This window comes from Cetorhinus maximus, chromosome 4 (genome assembly GCF_964194155.1).
Source record: "Cetorhinus maximus chromosome 4, sCetMax3.hap1.1, whole genome shotgun sequence".
Taxonomy (NCBI): domain Eukaryota; kingdom Metazoa; phylum Chordata; class Chondrichthyes; order Lamniformes; family Cetorhinidae; genus Cetorhinus; species Cetorhinus maximus.
Window position 1 is genome coordinate 84,941,485 of NC_135882.1, and position 23,077 is coordinate 84,964,561.

Sequence of the window (23,077 nt, forward strand, 5' to 3'; positions counted from 1 at the left end):
AGATACTGTTAGACCTGCTGAGTTTTCCAGCATTTTCTGCTTTTGCATCAAATTTGTCACCCTCTTCTGATCTGCACAGTGAACTCCTTCTATTCATCACACTCTAGTTCTTCACCTTGTGAGAGAAGGGAGCAAACAACCCAGAGAGAGTCACACTCTCCCTTGCTGGCAATCCTGACACTAATGGAGAATGAATCCCTTGAGATTGGCAGTGAGGCAGTAGGCCAGGCCATTGCCAAAGGTAAGGTTTATTTGTTTTGTGTACCTTCACTCTCTTTTCGCCCTTGGAGAATGATGTGGAGCATTGGAAGGACTCTGCGGGTTGATTAACAGCGTGCTTTGTACAGCGTGAACACTCCTTCCATGGCCATCCTTGAGCGGGGCTTGAACCCGGGGTCTTTGCCTCGAAGGCAGGAGCGCTACCAACTTAGTCACAAGTCACTCCTGATGGCAAGATTGGAGTTCCACAGAGAGAGGATGAAAGTTTTAACCATTCAGTCAGGATTGGATCAGCTCCTTAATTTGTGCACGAGTTGACAGTTGGATACTAGCAAGATGTCAGAGCTACACGCTATCTGTCAGTTTCCAGAGGCACCGCACCCCTTCGGAAGAAAATGGAGGCGCTCATCCATGCTATGAGTGCCATAATTTCTCAGGAATATGAGCACATATTCTTTCCATCCTCTCCATCCTCCACCCCCTCTCCTCCATTCTTATACCCCTCTCCATCCTCAAACCCTCTCCTCCATTCTCATATCCCTCTCCATCCTCAACCCCTCTCCTCCATTCTCATATCCCTCTCCATCCTCCACCCCCTCTCCTCCATTCTCATACCCCTCTCCATCCTCATTTAAAGAGTGGCCACCCTCATATCACCCTCAATGTCATATTTATCAGGCCAACAAATGGATGCAGCAAGAGTGCTATGGCCTGCACACTATGTCAGCAACTTTGGTAGCAGTGATGGCTCAGGAACGTATAGAAATGCAACCAAGTGCTCACTGTTCTTTGTTAGCAGGGATGTGCAGGTGGACACTGACATGGCAGAGAGAGGCAGGGGTAATGGCAATGGGAGCTTTCACCAAGTTAGAACCAACCATCCGTCACTCCCTCTGCTCTCTGACCGAGATGCAGACACTGCTACCTGGCAGCTGCCCAGAAAGCTTGTACTCACTTGTGGTGGTCACATACCAATTTCAGGTTGAAGGATGGTGGAAACCTTTCCTGTTTACAAATATCAGGTTGCCCTGATAAAGCCTTGATGGCCACATGGGTACAGCCTATATCACCCTGCACCTGAGGGAATCCTGCTATGGAGGCAAAGCTGACAGCCCTCTGGCCCTGACTGGCAGCATCCACTTGGAACTGGAAGTAGTCCAATGTCCTCCCATGTAGGACATCCTTCACTTGAGTGATGTAAATATAGGTGGCAGATTGTGAGATCCTTCAGGTCTCTCTGCTCTCTGGAATGACCCAGATGCAAAGAAATTGAGTGTGATGGTGTCTTTCATAACTCAGCCAATGGGTGGCCTCCCGTTCCTTGTGGTCCCAGGTCATCTTCCAAGAGGCCACACAGGTTGGCAACCACCCAGCCAGATGGCCACATGGGTACAGCCTATATCACCCTGCACCTGAGGGAATCCTGCTATGGAGGCAAAGCTGACAGCCCTCTGGCCCTGACTGGCAGCATCCACTTGGAACTGGAAGTAGTCCAATGTCCTCCCATGTAGGACATCCTTCACTTGAGTGATGTAAATATAGGTGGCAGATTGTGAGATCCTTCAGGTCTCTCTGCTCTCTGGAATGACCCAGATGCAAAGAAATTGAGTGTGATGGTGTCTTTCATAACTCAGCCAATGGGTGGCCTCCCGTTCCTTGTGGTCCCAGGTCATCTTCCAAGAGGCCACACAGGTTGGCGACCACCCAGCCAGATAGCCACAGCCTTTGGATGCAATGCTACTCCGACAGGTTCGGGAAGCAGAAGCTTTGTCTGTACACCTTTTACAGGCGGTAGAGCAGCGATTTCCAAACCATGGGGCATGACAGTAAGGCTCAGGCAGCATCCAGCCCCACCATTACCTTGCTCGTCTCTCGAACCTCAATTTTTCCCACGTTAAGCGCGCACGCTTGGCGGGTCCAGGAGGGGACGGGAAACGGGCACTCAACCACGATCAGCCCCCGGCTGCGATTTCACGCTGGCTGGCCAATTAAGGCCTGCTCAGCACGAAACACATCTTCGCAATGGTCAGGAAGGGCCGGGCGGGGCTGGGAACCTGTCAGGTGCTGGGACCAATGGCAACCTGTTGGTGGCTTTAAAACCGGCAAGGCCGCTTCCCTGAAAGTTGCCAGGAGAGAATCTTTAGAGTCAGTCCGGAGACTGGAACAACAGTCTCACCAAAGTCAGGTGGGAGGGCAGGTTGGATGGGCACTCAGCCCCCCTGTTTCTTGGACGAGTGCCTCGCGGTCCTTGCGGAGGAGGTCGGTGTCAGGTGGGACACCCTCGTGACTAGGGTTGGCAGGAGGAGGTCACCTCACAAGACCAAAAAAGCTTGGGAGGAGGTGGGGCAGCCCAGGTCAGCAGCCACGATGTTGCCAGGCACACATGGGTGCAGTGCCACAAAAGGTTCAACGACTGCTGCACTCAGCAAGGGTGAGCACTGTGTTGGCATGGGCCAGTGTGTTGAAATGTTAAGGACTGGCCGTCCCCCCGTGGAGCTCAGGGGTGTTAGAGTCTGAGTGCCGACTGTCAATGATGCCAAAGCTGGCCAAGGGAGTGAGCCCTGGCTGCTTGGACTGAGTGCCTTGTGGGTTAGGGCCACGACTTGGATGTGCCCTGCAAGGTGTTCCTCAGGTGGGGTTGGCCAGGCTGCAATGGCGCTGCAGGTAGAGAGTGGACTAATCAATGCTCCTCTGTCCTTTTAGGAGAAGAGGAGCCATAACAACATCGAGAGGTCAAGGACAGGCGGAGACCGCCCCCCCAAGCCTCTCAATCATGACAAGGTTTGAAATGGATGCATTAGAGCTAAAGACCCACCACCCACCTCAGTCAGCCAGTCATAAAGAGGCAGGGTCTCTGATGAAGGTAAGAGTGCAGTGCATAGAGGTGAGAGTGTCAGATTGTGCAAACATTCTTGCGTAGTCTCATCTTTATGGGAGCCTCAAACCTGGAGTCCCCATTGATCAAGGAAAAGCGAATGGCACCATGATGCAGATCTCCATTGTCTCACCAGGGTGCCTGGCATGCACAGTGACAGTGTGATTACTTAAACTAATGTCACGTTGTTGTTCTCCCTTAGATTCGCCAGCACGCACTCGAATGCAGGACCCCGAAGAGCCACCCTTGACACCAGATGACCATTGGGCTTCAGATGCACCTACGTCACACACACTCTCTGAACCAGGCACCAGCGCAGATACCAGCACCTCAGTGGGTGTTAGATCGTCGGCTAGAAAAGCAGTGCATATTAGTGAAGGCACTTCATACTCGCTTGAGGAGCAGGCGGAGGCAGAGATTTCTCAGGGCACCGGCAGTCGGAGGAATGCTGGAGACCAGGACGATGCTGAGACAAAGGCAGATGATGAGCCTCTGGAGTCGTCCATTAGGCAGCAGATGCTGGATGTCCAGAGGGATGTGTGGGAGGATCTGCCAGAGATCCATGAAGGTGTACGTTTTGTGGTCTCTGTTGTGGAGAAGTCCATGCAGAGAATGAGCACTGCATTGACCGTCATGGCCGAGCACACTGCCTCCTCCATTGAGAGAGTGGTGACTCTCCTGGAGAGGCAGCACCAGGGACAGAATCAGGGATTCTTGAGGTTGCACTCGGACCTGCAAACCCTCACACAGGCAATGGCCTCAGGTGCTCAGTGTCAGTGTGGGAGATGGATGAGGCACTTAGTGTCCCAACTAGGTGCCTGTCCAACAATGGCGAGCAGGGAGGTCCAGGCTTATGTTGGCACATGGCCTGCTTGTTATCTCTGTGGGCTCCTCTCAGAGCGCTCTGGTTGATGACAGCAGCTCCTCTGCCCCTCTGCCAGTGACCATGGCAGCTGAAGGGGGTGGGGGTGGCAGCAAGACGCGCAGCACTTGTAAACATGAGTTTAAGGCAGCATGAGCACAAAAGGGACTGTTCATGGGTGATATTCTGTCCTGCCATGTTTTGTTAATATGTTTACTGGTGTGGCCATTAACCCCATATATTGTTATATTTATTTGGTGTGAGTGTCAAAATGATATAAATTTTGCTTTTTCTTAATGGTCTGAGTATGCTTCACCATTTTTTTACGTGCAGGGCATGCCAGTATCTAATGCTGGAGGTGAGTGGCTCTAAGCTTTATTGAACAGGCACTGAATGGACTTTGGGTTCAAAGCAAAGGATCATTTCAAACATCCAGGATGAAGGCAGCACCCCTGGCATGAGGTGGAAGCAGATCTTTGGTAGCCCAGCTGAAGGAGCGTTGGATCAAGGCACCCCTGGTGTCCCTGCCTCCCTGGAGGATACAGAGGTCCACCTCCACGCCCTCAGCATTTTCCTCAATGTGCTCCTCTTCTGACTCACCACTGGATTCATCCTCTGTGGCCTATGGAGCTGCGTCAAGATCCTCTTCCTCCAGTGAGTCCCCCCTGCCAGTGCCAGATTGTAGAGATCACAGCATGCAACACTATCAGTGACACCCTCGCTGGGGGGTATTTTAGTTCTCCCCCTGAATGGTCCAGGCATTGGAAGCGCATCTTCAGAAGACCTATGGTTCTCTCTATCCCCGCCCTTGTGGAGGCATGACTCCTGCTATACCGCTGCTCTGTCTCTGCTCTTGCGAAGTGTCATAAGCCACCTTTTCAACGGATAGCCCATGTCACCCAGCAGCCATCCATCCAGTTGGGCTGGAGCACTGAAGAGCCTCGGCACCTGGGAGTATCTCAGGATTTAAAAGTCATGTGAGCTGCCAGGGTACCTCGCACAGACTTGCAGAATCTGTGTCTTGTAGTCACAAACTATCTGGACATTCATCGTGTGGAATCCCTTCTTGCTGACAAAGGCACCCGGCTGACCCGCTGGCACCTTGATGGCCACATGGGTGCAGCCGATTGCACCCTGGATGCGCGTGAACCCAGCAATCGCTCAAAGCTCTCTGGCTTGCTCAGCCTGGCTGGCCTCGTCCATTCGGAAATGAATAAATGTCATTACCCACCTGAACAGAGCAACAGAGCATCAGTCACCAGCTTGATGCAATTAGGGACAGCTGATTGTGGGACACTGCACAAAGATCCCCCACTGGCCCCTGGAAAGAGCCAGAGACATAGAAGTTGAGGGCCACTGTGACCTTCAGAGCCACTGGCATGGAGTGTCCACCCATACATTCGGAGCTGATCTCAGGCCAATCATCTGATAAATGGAGGTATCTGCCTCCCTGGAAAGACAGAACCTCGTTCAGCATTGCACCTCGAACATATTGAGGTAACTGCATTGCCGCCTGTAAACCCTGGCAGCAGAACAGTGGAGTCTTCTGCGGCCCCTTCCTCCTTGGACTACCTGCTGCCCCTGCGCCCCTTGTGCCTGCGCCTCTCCTCCCACAGGTTGCTCCCCTGGAAGCTGCATAGGGACACCTGGCCTCCTCTCCCTTCTGCCCATCTCTTCCTCCTCAGAGGAGGTGCCTCCAGCAGAGACCACAATCCCCATTATCAGAATGGGGATTGATACTTGGCAGGGTCCACATGATCAAAATTCTCCAGGGCCCTTGGAGACACCAATGAGTCCTGAAATGAAGCCTGGAAATGCTAAGAATGAAGCTCAGAACAGAGATGAAGCTGTCAAGTTCAAATAAGCAACCAGCAGCAAACTATCTCCTAAGCTCTTCACTACTCACACTGGCAATGCTGCTGACCCTTTTTATCCTGCCTTTGGATGAGGTTTTGTTAAAAGTGGGCTGCCCACCTGCCCGATTTGCCCATGCGATAAGCACCAAATCGCACAGGCAATGTAAAATCATGAACAATTGCCTTTTTAATGGCCTTAAGTGGCCTTTTAATTGTTGGCGGGCGTGGGTCCGACACCCACGTGCACCCACCAACCTGAAGATCGCTCACGTGCGAGATGATGTCAAGACACTCTCATCTCTCATTTCGTGCTATTTCACGTCCGTTCAGGTCGGGCTTCTGCAGACTCGTGCCTGCCCATGAGGTGTAAAATTCTGCCCTCAGTCTGTCCCTCCAGGCCATGGACTCCTGTTCAACCTGTTAAGCCCAACCCTGTCACTCTGGCGCTGTGGATGCCCTGGGCTCCAACATCAACCACCTCAAGACCCTCAATCTGTGCTTCTGCTGCTTCCTGGCTAAGGTCCATGGGCTGGAGCAGCTCAGATGAAGTAATGGATTCGCGAGTACATAAAACAATAACATTGTTACAAAGTACTTTATATTCACAGATTTTCATATTTATATGGTAATTATAGTATTCAAACTTCAATAACTATGTACTGAATGTTACTATGCAGTTTTATTGCTTTGCTTTTGTTGGTATCTGGGGTCACGTTAATTTTCAATGGTTAAAATCAGGTCATATTGGAAAATATTTTAGGAAGCTCTGTAGTATAGCCTTCTCCTGTCTCTGGGCCCCCATTCATTCTCTCTGCACTGTTCAGCTCCATGTGTGTGCATAGCTTACTGCAGCTGCTGCTCGTCTTGCACTGTGATGCTCCTACCACTGTGTCAGCCCATGTGCTTCATGCTAGACCACCCCCTCTGTGTAGATGGTATCCATGTCACTGTGGAGTTTCAAAGACACATTATCCCCATTGAATTGGCAGAGTTTTTTGTAGGAGGCTTCAGCGGTTTCCTTCAGCCTCAGTAACAATTTTAGTAGCAGCAGTGTCACTGAGTTGCCCCAATAATGACAAGGCTCTTCCTGTGGCTGACCTCAGCCTTGCCAATTTCAGCCTAATTTTAGCTCTAAGTGCCTGTCAGTTTCAGGCCTCAATGATTTCACTGTGTTCTCACCTCCTCTGCATTGACAAGTTGTATGTACTGCGTGGATCCCATGCACCATTGGTAAAATTCCCTTGTCCTGGGGATATTGCTGTGAAGTTTTTTTTCCTAAACAATGGCTTCTCACTACTGCCGGGCGGGTTCCCAATGCCTCAGTCAGAACACCCTGGGAAAGGCAGTCGGAGGCAGAACACATCAGCAAACCAGCCTAACCTATTTTCTTTTCACATTTTCCCAGCCCTCAGCCTCCAAGCCTGCCTCAAAAGGCCTGGGAAAATTTCCCCCAGTATGTCATAAATTCTAACTTAACTTGAATTGTCAACAAAAATGATTATTCTCCCACTTTGTAAAGGGCAAAGCTGCACTCTACATTGTAAAACCCAACATCCAGAAGCGCAATTCCTTTTTTTCCCTTTTCGGATATTCTGAGCAGGTTCATCAAAATTGCCAACCAATAAATACTGAATTTGTTGCTTGGAAAGTAACATTGCTAATTACTACATATAAAGATGGGTCACCTTGAAATATTAGGTACAGGATACTCAGAGAATAAGATATGAGCAATCGCTGCAATTAACAAATGTTAGGTAATTATTCTATAGACATTATTCCCAGAGGACACCACATTAGCTAATTTCACATTCCACAGCATATTTTGTTCTCATATTTCTATTTTTTAGTATTAAGAAGAATGAAAACTGGATTACAGAGAACCTTTTTGTAAATGAGGCCGAGGTAATTAAGAATATACAGCACTTTACAAGTTAACATCAAGGAAAGTGAGTTGCAAGGACGAGAGTGGTCAAACTAAGTGGGGACATGGAGAAAACAAATCATTGTGACATCTCACTAAAGGGAGATGCTGGTGTGACTAGATTTGAATTTATCATTCACCCCTAAACCATTGGAAGCTAGGAAATGTTCACCTGGCTCTGTACATAATGATTGTTTTCAAAGCTGGTCCTTACCTTTGAGAGTCCTCCAACTTCCAAATAGAAGCAGAAAATGAATACGTTCCAGGCGACCCACAAGGCGGTCCAGATAGAGTACTAAACACATAACAAAGATAGAAGGAAAAACAATTAAATCAGTGAGAAAAAACACAAGAAGATATAAGGCAAAGTGAATACACTGAATTTCTCCTGCTCCCCTACTCAACTGTCCTGTTAACGTTAAGAAATTGAAATCAACAATAATACAGGTGCCAAAAAGTTTAGACTTTGTCAAGAATATAACTACCACAGTCCTGATTTATTCACAGTACTAACCTGCACAAAATGTTATTGTCATCATTAATATCCAGAGAGACAGGATGGGAAACATGCTTAGAAACATAAATTTTAGGGACACATCACTATCTAAGGTGTCATAGATCCTCAGAATAGACTAGTTGAGCATATTTTAATGTGTTCACAATGCTTAGATTCAAGATTCTCTTCTTGAACAATTTTTTTTATTCATTCATGGCATGTGGATGTTGCTGGAGAGGCCAATATTTTTATTGCCCATCTAATTGCCCTCGAGAAGGTGGCGTTGAGCTGCCTTCTTGAACTGCTACAATCCATATGCTGTAGGTACACCCACAGGGCTGTTAGGAAGGGAGTTCCAGGATTTTGACCCAGCTACAGTGAAGAAACAGTGATATAGTTCCAAGTCAGGATGCAATGTAACCTGGAGGGGAACTTGCAGTTGGTGGTGTTTCCATGCACCTGCTGCCCTTGTTCTTCTAGATGGTAGAGATCACGGATTTGAAAGGTGCTGTCAAAGGAGTCTAGGCGAGTTGCTGCAGTGCATCATGTATACGGTACATACTGCTGCCCCTGTGCAGGGTGGAGGGAGTAAACACTGAAGGTGCTGGATGGTGCCAATCAATTGGGCTGCTTTGTCCTGAATGGCATCAAGCTTCTTGAATGTTTTTGGAGCTGCACTCATCCAGGCAATTGGAGAGTTAATCCTGTTCTGATCAGAATGTCCAGTGAAAGCTATCTTGTGCTAAAGGTGCGTGCCAGCCTGTATGGTTCCATAAATTCCAGATGTTCTCAGGTAACTGGCTCAAATAAATATTCTTCACACATGAAGCTGGACCAGCTATCCTTTCTGTCTTACAGCATTGAATTTTAACTTCCAACACTGGTGGATTGGCGGCATGTCAGAGGTTAAAATGCAAGAAATCTGAAACAGGAGCACAGCCCAATTCAAACCCATCCACTTCTGGTTTTAATGAGAGCTGGTGACCAAGCCGCTCATGTGAAGCGCATCAGTTATTTAAACATTATAATTAGGCTACTGGTTTTCATTCTAACAAGCATTCTATCTTCAACTACAAGTGGCAGGGTTTCCCTGGTATCAGGAAACTCATCAGCTTAAAGGAAGTGAAAAGGGTTGAAGTCATAAGTGTTGTTACAGAGCTGCTAGTGGGCAAGGAGGAGCAGGAGTGTTTCCCTTTATCCAAACAAGTTACCCAGTAAAACTTCCCCCACCCACACCCCCAGAATACTAAGTGCTCCCCACTCACACAAGCCACAGTCGGATCTCACAACCAACACCCAACATACTCTGGACACTATCAGACTTCCTGACCACCATCCAAAACTCCACCCTAATCACCAATTGATACCCCCGGCTTCCCCCAACCATCATTATGCTTATCGATCTTCAATCCAACCAGCTGATCACTAACTGCACCCACCTTAACCACCATCGGAGTACTCCCCTGTAAACAGGATCCTCAAACCAACATCCAAACCCCATTCCTCCTCCCCTACGATTGGGACCCTGCCATGGAACCCCTCCCTACAATCCATGGAGCCCTACCCAGTGCCTGGGGTAACCCCAAGCTGATTGGGCACCACTCCATCTCCGCCATGAGGAATTCAGGAGAGCATTGGAGGAGCAGCATCAGGCAAACCTTTGAATGAGGTGCCAACCTGGTGAAGCTACAACACAGGACTACATGCATGTTAAACATGCTAGACAACCAACAGATCAGATTAGAGCTCTGCAGTCCTGCTACATTCAGTAATGAATCATGATGGAGAATTAAACAAGTAATGGGAGGAGGAGGCTCCACAAACTTCCCCATTGTCAATGATGGAGGAGCCCAGAAGGTTAGTGTAAAAGATAAGGCATTTGCAATCATCTTTAGCCGGAAGTGCTGAGTGGATGATCCATCTTGGCCTCATCCTGAGGTCCCCAACATCACAGATGCCAGTCTTCAGCCAACGCAATTCACTCAAAATGGTTGAAGGCATTTGATACATCAAAGGCTATGGATGCTGACAATGTCTCAGCTGTAGTATTGTAGGTTTGTGCTCCATAACTAGCCACACCCTTAGCCAAACTGTTCCAATACAACTACAACACTAGTGTCTACCCAACAATATGGAAAATTGCTGAGGTATTTCCTGTGCACAAAAAAACAAGACAAATCCAATCCTGCCAATCAGTTTACTCTCAATCATATGCAAAGTGATGGAAGGTGTCATCGACAGTTCTATCAAGAGGCACTTGCTCAGACCTGGGTGTCCTTGTACACCAGCCACTGAAAGCAAGCATGCAGGTGCAGCTAGCAGTTAAGAAGGCAAATGGTATGGTGACCTTCACTGCGAGAGGACTTGAGTACAGGACTAAAGATGTATTACTGCAGCTATAGAGGGCATTGCTGAGACCACAACTGGAGTATTGTGTGCAATTTTGGTCTCCTTACCTAAGAAAGGATATACTTGCTATAGAGAGAGTGCAGCAGAGGATCACCTGACCTAACCTCCCTGATTCCTGGGATGGTAGGGTTGTCGTTCGAGGAGACATTGAGCTGACTTGGCCTGTATTCACTAGAGTTTAGAAGAATGAGAGGGTATCTCATTGAAACGTATAAAAATTTGACAGGGCCGGACAGGAGTGATGATGTTTCCTCTGGCTAGGGGGTCTAGAACAAGGGGTCACAATCTCAGGATACGGGGAAGGCCATTTATGACTGAGATGAGGAGAAACCTCTTCACTCAGAGGGTGGTGAACCTGTGGAATTCTCTACCATAGAGGGCTCTGGAGACTAAGTTAATGAATATATTTAAGAAGGGAATAGATAGATTTCTGAACTCTAAGGGCATCGAGGGGCATGGGGAGAGAGTGGGAGTATGGCGTTGAGGTAGAGGATCAGCCATGATCATATTAAATGGCGGAGCAGACTCACAGGGCCAAATGACCTACGCCTGCTTCTATTTTTTCCTATGTTTCTATGTTTCTGAAAACCTGCTCACCCGATGCTCAGTTTGAACTCCAGAGAAGAGGTGAGAGTGACTGCCCTTCACAATGAAGCAACATTTGACCAAGCCTGAGCAAAATTGAAATCAATGGGAATCAGGGTGAAAATACTCCACAGGTTAGAATCATGCCTAGCACAAAGGAAGATGGTTGTGGTTGTTGAAGGTTAATCATCTCAGTTCCAGGACTTCACTGCAGGAGGTCCTCAGGGTAGTGTGTTTGACCCACCCATCTTCAGCTGCTTCATCAATGACCTTCCTTCCATCATAAGGTCAGAAGTGGGGATGTTCGCTGATGATTATACAATGTTCAGCACCACTCGCAACTCATCAGATGCTGAAGCAGTCCATGTCCAAATGCAGCAAGACCAGGACAATATCCAGGCTTGGACTGACAAGTGGCAAGTAATATTCATGCCACACAAGTGCCAGACAATGGCCATCTTCAACAAGAGAGAATATAACCATCTTACCTTGACATTAAACAATATTACCATCACTGAATCCCATCCATCAACCTATTGGGGGGGTTACCATTGACCAGAAACTGAACTGAATGGGCCACATAAATACTGTGGTTACAAGTGCAGGTTAGAAGCTGGAAGTTTGACAGTGAGTAACTCATCTCCTAACTCCCCAAAGCCAGTCCGCCATCTACCAGGCAAATTTTTTTTTAAATTTTCATTCCTGGGATGTGGGTGTCACTGGCTAGGCCAGCATTTATTGCTCATTCCTAATTGCCCTTGAGAAGGCGGTGGTGAGCTGCCTTCTTGAACCGCTGCAGTCTATATATTTAGGAACACAAACAGTGCTGTCAGGGTGGGAGTTCCAGGATTTTGACTCAGCAACATTGAAGGAACAGCAATATATTTCGGGACGGCATGTGGCTTGGAGGGGAACTTCCAGGTGGTGGTGTTCCCATGCATCTGCTGTCCTTATCCTTCTACTAAAGGTCATGGGTTTGGAAAGTGCTGTCAATGGAGCCTTTGTGGTTGCTGCAATGGTCCTTGCAGATGTTACACACTGTTGCCACTGTGCGTCGGTGGTGGAGGGAGTGAATATTGAAAGTGGTGGTGGTAGAATACTCTATGCTTCCCTGGATGAGTGCAGTTCCAACAACACCCAAAAAATACCAACACCATCCAGGATAAAGCAGCCTGCCTGATTAGCACCCCATCCACCACCTTAAACATTGACTCCCTGCACCAGAGGTGCACAGTGGGAGTGGTATGTAACATGTACAAGATGCATTATAACAACTCACCAAGGCATCTTCGGGAATGCCTTCCAAACCCGTGACCTGTGTTACCTAGAAGGGTAAGGGTAACAGGCGCATGAGAATGCCATCAGTTGCAAATTTCACTCCAAGCAACAACCCAAACCAACTTACATACAAACATATATGTAAATTAAGAACAGGAGTAGACCATTCGGACCCTCGAGCCTGCTGATCTGACTGTGGCCTCAACTCCACATTCCACCTACCTCAGATAACCTTTAACTCCCTTGTTAGTCAAGAATCTATCTATCTCTGCCATAAAAATATGCAATGATCTTGCCTCCAATGCTCTCTGGGGAAGAAAGTTCCAAAGGCTCACGACCCTCTCAGAGAAAAAATTTCTCCTCATCTCCATCTTAAATGGGAAACACCTTATTTTTAAACTGTGTCCCCTAGTTCTAGTCTGTCCCACAAGGGGAAACATCTGTTCAATATCCACCCTGTCAAGTCCCCTCAGGTTCTTATATGTTTCAATAATATCACCTCTCATTCTTCTAAACTCCAATAGATGCAAGCACAACCTGTCCAACCTTTCCTCATGGATAAAGCCCAATCCCAGGTATCAGTCAAGTGTACCTTCTCTGAACTTCTTCTCATGCATTAAATCTTTTCTTTAATAAAGAAACTAAAACTGTACATATGTCTGGATGTGCTCTCACCAATGCCCTGTAGAACTGTAGCAAAATTTCCCTACTCTTATATTCCATTCCCCTTGCAATAAGCAATAACATTCAATTTGCTGTCCTAATCAGTTGCTTTACCTGCATACTTTTTTTTTGTGATTCATGTACAAAACAAAGAGTAGGCACAAATGGGTCACTTTTGGGTTGGCAAGATGTGGCAAGTGGAGTGCTACAGGGATCAGTGATGGGGCCTCAGCTACTTACAAACTGTACCAGTGACTTGGATGAAGAGACCGAATGAATGGTCAGTAAATTTGCTGATGACACAAAGATAGGTAGAAATGAATACCCAGATCCCTCTGTACCTCAGAGTTCTGCAACCTTTCTCCATGTAAATAATACACTGCTTTTCTATTCTTCCGGTCAAAGCAGACAATTTCACATTTTCCCACATTATACTCCATCTACCAATTTTTTTCTCGCTCACTTAACCTACCTATATCCCTTTGCAGATTCCTTACGTCCTGTTCACAGCTTACTTTACTACCTATCTTTGTATCATCAGCAAATTTAGCAAGCACACATTAGGTCCCTTCATCCAAGTCATTGACATAAATGGTAAATAGTTGAGGCCCCAACACTGATTCCTGTGGCACTCTATTTGTCTCATTTTACTAACCGGAAAATGACCCATTTATGTTTACCCTCTGTTTCCTATTAGCTAACCAATCTTCTATTATACTAAAATGTTACCCCCTATACCATAAGCTCCTATTTTGCGTAGTAATTTTTGATGTGGCACCTTATCAAATGCCGTCTGGAAATTTAAGTACAGCACATCCACAGGTTCCCCTTAATGCACGTTATTTGTTACTTCTTCAAAGAACTCCAATAAATTAGTCAAACATGATTTCCCTTTCACAAATCAATGCTGGGTCTGCCTTATTGCATTAAAATTCTCTAACTGCCCCACTATAACCTCCTTAATATTGGTTCCAGGAATGAAACCGGATGGACCATACAGCATCGACCTAGGCACTGGAAACAACAACGGCAAACACAGTCCTGTCAACCTGCAAAGTCCTCCTTATTGAAACCTGGGAGCTTGTGCAAAAATTGGGAGACCGGTCTCACAGTCTAGTCAAGCAACAGCCTGATATACTCACGGAATCACACCTTACAGATCATGCCCCAGACATCACCATCAGCATCCCTGGTTATGTCCTGTCCCACCCAGCAGAGGTGATGGCACAGTGGTATACAGTTGGGAGGGAGTTGCTTTGGGAGTCATCAACATCGACTCCTGACCCCATGAAGTCTCATGGCATCAGGTCAAACGTGGGCAAGGAAACTGATAAATCAGTGCTCCTCCATGTTGAACACCACTTAGAGGAAGCATTGAGGGTGGCAATGATGCAGAATGTACTCTGGGTGGGGTACTTCAATGTCCATCACCAAGAGCGGCTCGGTAGCACCACTACTGACCGAGCTGGCCGAGTCCTGAAGGACAAAACTGCTAGACTGGGTCTGTGGCAGGTGGTGAGGGAACCAACAAGAGGGAAAACATACTAGACCTCATCCTCACCAACCTGCCTGTTGCAGATGCATCTGTCCATGACAGTTTCAGTAAGGGTGACCGCAAGTCCCTGTGGAGATGAAGTCCCATCTTCACATTGAAGATACCCTCCATCGTGTTGTGTGGCATTACCACTGTGCTAAATGGGATTGATTTCAAACAGATCTAGAAACTCAAGACTGGGCATCCATGAGACACTGTGGGACATCAGTAGCAGCAGAATTGTACTCGAACACAATCTGTAAACTTATGGTCCAGCATATCCCCCACTCTACCATTACCACCAAGCCAGGGTATCAACCCTGGTCCAATGAAGAGTGCAGGAGGATATGCCAGGAGTAGCACTGCGCATGCCTAAACATGAGGTGTCAACCTGGTGAAGCTATGACAAGGACCACTTGCATGCCAAATAGCATAAGCAGCAAGTGATAGACAGAGCTACATGATTCCACAACCAATGGATCAGATCTAAGCTCTGCAGTCCTGCCACATCCAGTCGTGAATGGTGGTGGATGGTTAAACAACTCACTGGAGGAGGAGGCTCCACAAATATCCCCAACCTCAATGATGGAGGAGCCCAGCACATCAGTGCAAAAGTTAAGGTGGAAGCATTCGCAACAATCTTCAGCCAGAAGTGCCAAGTGGATGATCCAACTCGGCTTCTTTCGGATGTCCCCAACATCACAGATGCCAGTCTTCAACCAATTTGTTTCACTCCATGTACAATCAAGAAATGGCTGAAGGCACTGGATACTGCAAAGGTTATGGGCCCTGACAATATTCCGGCAATAGTACTGAAGATCTTGCCATGCCCCTAGCCAAGCTGTTCCAATACAACTACAACATTGGCATCTACTCAGCAATGTGGAAAATCAAACAACTATGTCCTGTACACAAAAAGCAGGATAAATCCAACACAGCCAATAACAGCCCCATCAATCTATTCTCGATCATCAGTAAAATGATGGAAGGGGTCATCAACAGTGCTATCAAGCGGCACTTGCTTAGCAATAACCTACTGACTGATGCTCAGTTTGGGTTCCGCCAGTAACGCTCAGCTCCTGACCTCATTAAAGCCTTGGTTTAAACGTGGCCTAAGAGCTGAACTCCAGACGTGGGGTGAGAGTGACTGCCATTTGACCGAGTGTGGCATCAAGAAGCCCTAGTGAAACAGGAGTCAATGGGAATCAGGGGGGAAAATTCTAGGCTGGTTGGAGTCACACCTAGCACAAAGGAAGATGGTTGTAGTCGTTGGAGGCCAATCATCTCAGTTCCAGGACATCACTGCAGGAGTTCCTCAAGGTAGTGTGTTTGACCCACCCATCTTCAGCTGCTTCATCAATGACCTTCCTTCCTTCATAAGGTCAGAAGTGGTGATGTTCGCTGATGACTGCACAATGTTCAGCACCATTCGTGACTCCTCAGATATTGAAGCAGTCCATGTCCAAATGCAGCAAGACCTGGACAATATTCAGGCTTGGGCTGTCAAGTGGCAAGGAACATTTGTACCGCACAAACGACAGGCAATGACCATCTCCAACAAGAGAGAAACTAACCATCACCCTTTGACATTCAATGGCATTACCATCGCTGAATCCCCCACTATCAACATCCTAGAGGTTACCATTGACCAGAAATTGAACGGGACTATCCATATTAATACAATGGCTACAAGAGCAGGTTAGAGGCTAGGAATCTTGCAGCGAGTAGCTCACCCCCTGCCTCCCCAAAGCCAGTTCAACATCTACAAGGAACAAGTTAGGAGTGTGATGGAATACTCTCCACTTGCCTGGATGAGTGCAGCTCCAACAACACTCAAGAAGCTTGACACCATCCAGGACATAGCAGCCTGCTTGATTGGCACCACATCTGCAAACGTTCACTCCCTCAACCACCGACAAATAATGAGAGTAGTGTGTATCATCTACAAGATGCACTGCAGAAACTCACCAAGGTTCCTTAGGCAGCACCTTCCAAACCCAGGACTGCTACTATGTAGAAGGACAAGGGCAGCGGACACATGGGAACACCACCACCTGGAAGTTTCCCTCCAAGCCACTCACCATCCTAACCTGGAAATATATTGCCATTCCTTCACTGTCGCTGGGTCAAAATCCTGCAACTCCCTCCCTTATAGCACTGTACCTAAACCACATGGACTGCAGTGGTTCAAGAAGTCAGTTCACAACCACCTTCTCAAGGGCATTCTCAAGGGCATTTAGGGATGGGCAATAAATGCTGGCCTAGCCAGCAACACCCATATCCCATAAATGAATGTTTAAAAATTTCCCTATGACAGATGTTGTTATCTGGCCTGTAGTTTCCTGCATTCTGTCTCCCTTCTTTCTTGAATAGAGGAGTCACATTCGCTATTTCCAAACTGATGGGACTTTTCCAGAATCTAGGGAATTTTGGAAAATTAAAACCAATGCATCTACTTTTCCAGCAGCCTTTTCTGATAAGACCCTATGATGACTTGGCACTTGGGGATTGTCAATTTTTAGTTTTAATATTTTTTCTGTATTCTTGCCCTGGTGATTGTAAATGTTTTTAATTCCTCTCTCCCTTTCATCTCCTGATTCAATTATTTCTGTGATGTTACTTCTATATGCCACAGTGAAGGCAGATACAAAATATTTTTTCAATTCATCCGCCATTTCCTTATTTTCCATTACTAATTTCTCAGACTCACTCTCGAGAGGACCAGCACTCACTTTACATACTCTTTTCCTTTTCAGATACCTGTAGAAACTCTTACTATCTGTTTTTATATTTCTAGCTAGCTTTCTCTTATACTGAAATTTCTGCTTCCTTAGTCATTCTTTGCTGCTTTTTATATTTTTTCCAATTTTCTGACCTGCCACTCATCTTTGCAGAATGATACCTTTTTCTTCAACTTGATACTATCTTTAACTTCCTCTATTAGCCACGGATGGTGCATCCTTCCCTCAAAGTCTTTCTCACTGGAATGTATCTATTCTAGAATATTCTGAGATATCTCCTCAAATGCCTGCCACTGCATCTCTACTGACCTATCCCTTAATCTAATTTCCCAATTAATTTTAGCTAGCTTTGCCTTCATGCCATCTTAATTCCCTTCACTTAAGTTTAAAACACTGGTCTTAGATCCACTCTTCTCTCCCTCAAACTGAATCTGAAATTCAATCATATTATGATCACTGCCACCTAAGGAGGCCTTCACGATGAGGTCATTAATTAATGCTGTCTCATTGCACGTTACCAGATATAATATAGCCTTCTCTCTGGTTCACTATAGACTGTGCTGTTCTAAGAAACTGCCCTGAAAACACTCTATGAACTCATCATCCAGGCTAGCTTTGCCAATATGATTCATCCCATATGTAGATTAAAATCATCCATGATTATTGCTGTACCTTTTGCACAAGCCCTATTATTTCTTACTCTATACCTCATCCTACAGTGTGCTTACTATTAGCGGGGCCAATAAATCTTTGGCAGCAATCCTATGGATACAGATATGAGGGATGCTGAAGAATGATACTAACAAAGATTTACAATCATCTGCATCATCAATCAAGAGTTCCTGGTTTGAATCAAATGAAAAAATATAGCCTGCATATTTGTCATGTCAGCCCCAGTCACTTCCACAAGTGACTTCTTATCTTCACTATTTCTCTTCTCGACCCAAACTGATTCTATATCCTGATCTCTAAAATGGAGGTCATCTCTCTATATTGTGTCAATGTCATTCAGTTAACAGAGCTACCCTCCACCTTTTCCTAGCTACCTGTCCTTTCTGTCTTTTTCATCTTGCAGCCATGTCTTTTCTAATGGCCATCAGATCATACATATCTATTTCTATTTGTGCTGTCAATTCATCTGTTTTGCTAAGAAAGCTATATACATTCAGATACAAAACCTTCAATTCTGCCTTTTTCCCACTTTTGCAACCTCTAGCCTTTTTTTCTGGTGATAATTTGAAAGATATTGCTGTTCCTTTATTGTCACTAGGTCAAAATCCTGGAACCCCTCTTCCTCACAGCACTGTGGGTGTACCTACAACACATGGACTGCATTGGTTCAACAAACTGGCTCACCTCCACCATCTCAAGGGCAGTCAGGGATGGACAACAAATGCTGGCCTTATCAGTGATGCCCTCATCCCATTAACAAATATATATTTCAAAAATGTTTCTTTGAGCTGTTTATGTCTCCTATTGTTCATTATAACATTTAGCACATGTTAGCTGTGATGCTCACTAAAGTGAGAAATTCTTGATGTACCCAGTCTGTTATTGTTGGCTTATCTTGGGGGACATTAGGTGTCTTACTTGAGTAAGAAATCTGGCTGGAGGCAAAGATCTTTTCTTCAAAATACTGTTATTTACATAACTATTTCCAAGGTTATAGAGCATCAGGACATACCTACAACTCCTTTCTTAAGTTCTTCTCACTCATCACTCTCTGTGAGTGACATCAATATAGCATAGCTCCTTATACACATGCTCAGTAGCTGTTACTAGAGTAGTGTTGGAGTTAACCCTTTATTCTACACCAAGAAGTAAATGTGTTTGATGTGATAGAATCAGACAGGCCAATAGCCCAAAGCCAACGGTATCCTTCAATTGTAAAAGCTTGAGTCATTTAGCAAATAGAGAATAAAAGGGTAAACAAAATATTATCAGAGATGGTACCTTTGGCCGCAGTGATCCTATGGATAGAGATATGAGGGATGCTCGAGAATAATATTAACAAAGATATACAATCATTTGAATCATCAATTCAGAGTTCCTGGTTTGAATCACATGAAAAAATATAGCCTGCATATTTGTCATGTTTGCCCCAGCTTAGCTGACAACACTCTTGCCTCTGAGTCACAAGGTTCTAGGTACAAGGCTTATGCCGTGTTTCCTACATTACAACAGTGGTTACACTTCAAAGGTACGTCATTGGCTGTAAAGCTTTGAAATGTCCGGTGGTCATTATGTCAGTGCTTGTCTTTCTTTTTTTGGGGGCACAAATCTATTAGGGCTGATTTTAACTTGGTCAAATTAGCATTAACTGGGTGTTATTTGCCTCAAAGTGGCATTATAATTATACTGCTCCATTAACCACCAACACTCCAGTTATCAGCAGTTAAAGGGGCCACTGCAAGGTGTCCAAAGAGCCTGCCTGTTCAAGGTGACAAGATCTCTTACTATGCAAGTGCAATCCTATGATGTACATTGGGTCCTGATTGCCATTTTAAGACAGAACTGAGTGACATGTACTTCGTGCACTGTCTAGTCACACTGGAATGCTCCTCCAGGTTCCACTGTGAAGAACCTGTTTTTTAATTTTTCTTGGACTGTCGCTTTAAAATTGGACAGTGGATTTAAAAAGCTATCATGGCAGCAGTTGAAATATATGTTCACTGGAGCAGGATGAGGAGTATCTACAATGTTGCCACCCTGGAACACAGGGTGCCATAAGAGAACAGGATGGTGTTGGAAAGGAGTTCTGGACTAGGGGGAACTGCCTAACAACAGCATTTTATTTGGCTCCTGACCAATTGACCAGGGTTGTGCGTGGTAACAGTACAGGCAGAACAGCTCCTAGCCTGAAAAGAGGGAAGACCTGAAACCCCTCTCGCCTGAGTCTGTAAGATTCCAGCAATTCTGTCATAATATCTAGCTGGCTATCCCTCACACCTCTGTAACCTGCTTTCTCTGAAAACCCCTGTCAAGGGGAAAAGGAGAAAAATCACCAGTAAAGACACTGAAAAGCAAGTTTTTCAACCAGTGAACCACAGACTGAAAGTGCTGGGAGACCACCTCATGTCATCAACAACAAACTGCAAGGAACTTGCATCAACCCATCTAATCCTGTACTCCAAATTGGTGTTATTGAACTGTTTTATCTCACCCTTAAAATCCATGTTTTGTGTGTCTCGTGTGTGTGTGTGTGTGTGTGTGTGTATAGGGGTATAAGAAGGGATAGAGTTTAAGTTATTGTGTTAGAAGTTAGGAGTTCAAATTTCTTTCTTTTGCCACTAGTTAAAGGCAATTTGTTCAACAAACAGTTATTTACTCATTAGATTTACAAACCTGGTGCTCATATTCTGTTAACCTAAATTAAACACATAGGTAGAATTGGGGCAAAATCTGGTGGTTTGGTCAAACTTATCACATTTGTCGTGGCTCGGGGTACAGTGGGGCTTGATATTACAGCGCGCTATCCCCAGTGAGTTATGACAACACATAAGTAAACTGATCAGCTCCAACCCAAGATCCCTCCTCCACAATTGCAAAACTCCCTCTCCCTCTCACCCCTGGCCTTACCTTCTGGCTTCCAAAGTGCCCAACATTGCATCAGCCTGAATACAACAAACAACATTGGGGGACCCATGTGGCACATGCAACTCGTTGGGTTTCTATTCAAACCCCAATGCCGGAGCCTTGAAGTGGCTCCAGCCTCAATACTTTCGGCACAGACGGGTGACTGACATGTTCCACCAGTCGAACACCCAAAAGCTAAAATCTCCCCCATAGTTTGGCAAGAGTAATGAACATGGTATAATACAAAATTTTCCATTAAAGTGTTATTCACTGTCATATTTTCAGCACTTTGGCAGTGTATAAACAGCAAAGGAACATTTTTCAAGCAAAAAACAATCAACTGGAAGGCATTTGTGCTAGGATCCTGCCATCAAGATACTTCTCTGAGTTCCTTTGTACTTTTTGAGCTTTCCTTAATCCATCTGGCAAGCTTCGAGTCCTTTCATTTCCACATGTCAAAGTGAAAGGCAATGGCTCAGCAACTGCTAGCTCCTTTTACAATCTAATGCATGCTAAGATCTATTAAATATACAAACTGCTAGAATCAGATCTTTAGGGAAGAAGTGAGGACTCTCTCACACACAAGAGTCTGGTGATGCTGAATACAAATTTATGTGGCTGGGACCAATTTTTAAAACATTTATGTTTTGCCATTCCATTTACCTGCATTGTTTCTAATACGGTCAGGCCACCACTAGATATTCACCACACCTCCCCCCACCTGCATTGAAGATTTCTCAGGAGCTTGTCTGAAATTCCCTAGCGGCATATCCTTTATTCCATTATTAGGGAAGAGGAGGAGCAGCACAGGATTGTGCAGCAGTTAGGAAGGATGTAACCCACCAGTTATTACTACTCAACAAATATTATAGAGGCAAAACAGATGATATGAAGGCTATTATGAGGAATTGTGTTGAAGAAGAATGGATTTTGTCAAAGAAGCAGCAGGGCAGCTGTGTCACCCATCGTAGAGGGCCTGTCACTTGCACCCATCCGCCTGCACAGTTTTCTCTGTAGCTATAAAGATGTGCACTACCCTCAACTCTTCGGCACCAGCTCATTTTATGCAAGCATGCATATTCTGTGCAATATTGGCCAGGCTAGAGTATGGGCATTCATCAGGTTAGTGATACTCTTTCCAGAATAGCATGCAAATTGATCAACTTTAGCATCACAGCAAAGCAGCAGTGAGATAGAGTCATGCAGTTTTATAAGGTGGCTGGCTTTACCGAAGTCCTGACTGTAATCAATGACACACACTTTGATTTGCATTCTCCCACAGTACACCTCCTCCCCAGCATAACAACAATTCCAGTTAATGAAGGAGTCACGTCAACAAATAGATGCTAAATTTCTGATCTGTGACTCACAGACACAACATTAATGCTAATTTCTGTGCTTCAGGGAAAGAGATGTATTGAATAGAGATGTTAAGAATTGAGAGTTCAGTGACTACCGGAGCTACATTTGATTCTCTGGATATAATACTTGAGTTAGGTATCACCAAAGAAACATCACTGCGCAATTCTCCTGTCATCCAAGGTTTGCTCCATAGTAGTTTGTATGTATTCAAGACAAGCATCCAGCTGACTGAATTCATTCCAAGCAGCTTCTCTGGCATACTGCCTCTTAATGACTATCTCAAGTCAACAAGTTCTTCCAATAGAGCACATACCACCACCAGGAATTTCATCAGGAGTTCTCCCAATCGGTACTCTAACTTTGTTGTCAAATCAGTGGAAACCCCCTTTATGTGGTTTATCCAAGGTTTCTTCCTCGCTTCACCCAAAGCCACAGTGGCCAATCAGGAAAAAAGGCTGAGAAAATTCTTGATGTATGCTACTCGACACATGCACTTGAATTTTCCTCCTCAATAAAAATAACAAACTGCCATTCGAGTCTCATCCTCATCACAACCTTAATATATTACAACCCGATGGAGCTTCTGTTGCTACACAGACAAGCACAGCAGGCAACTTGTATTTTGGAAGATCCAAGCAACAATAAATTATTGAAAAGCCAGATAATCTGTCTTTGAGTGTATTGGTTAAAATGAAATAAC

At 45.6% G+C, this 23,077-nt stretch overlaps 1 protein-coding gene across 2 annotated transcripts in view; it reads right to left on the minus strand.

The window, feature by feature from the left end:
* The window catches only part of LOC144679733 (sodium/potassium-transporting ATPase subunit beta-1-interacting protein 3-like), a 648,792-nt gene that overhangs the window by 293,481 nt on the left and 332,234 nt on the right, over positions 1-23,077 (minus strand). For both annotated transcript variants that reach the window (XR_013576410.1, XM_078540431.1), the window contains exon 3: positions 7,948-8,028. Coding sequence is in view for 1 of the 2 variants with exons in the window: in XM_078540431.1 (XP_078396557.1) it covers positions 7,948-8,028 (81 nt within the window). In the remaining variant the exon portion in view is untranslated. The remainder of the gene's footprint in view (positions 1-7,947; positions 8,029-23,077) is intronic.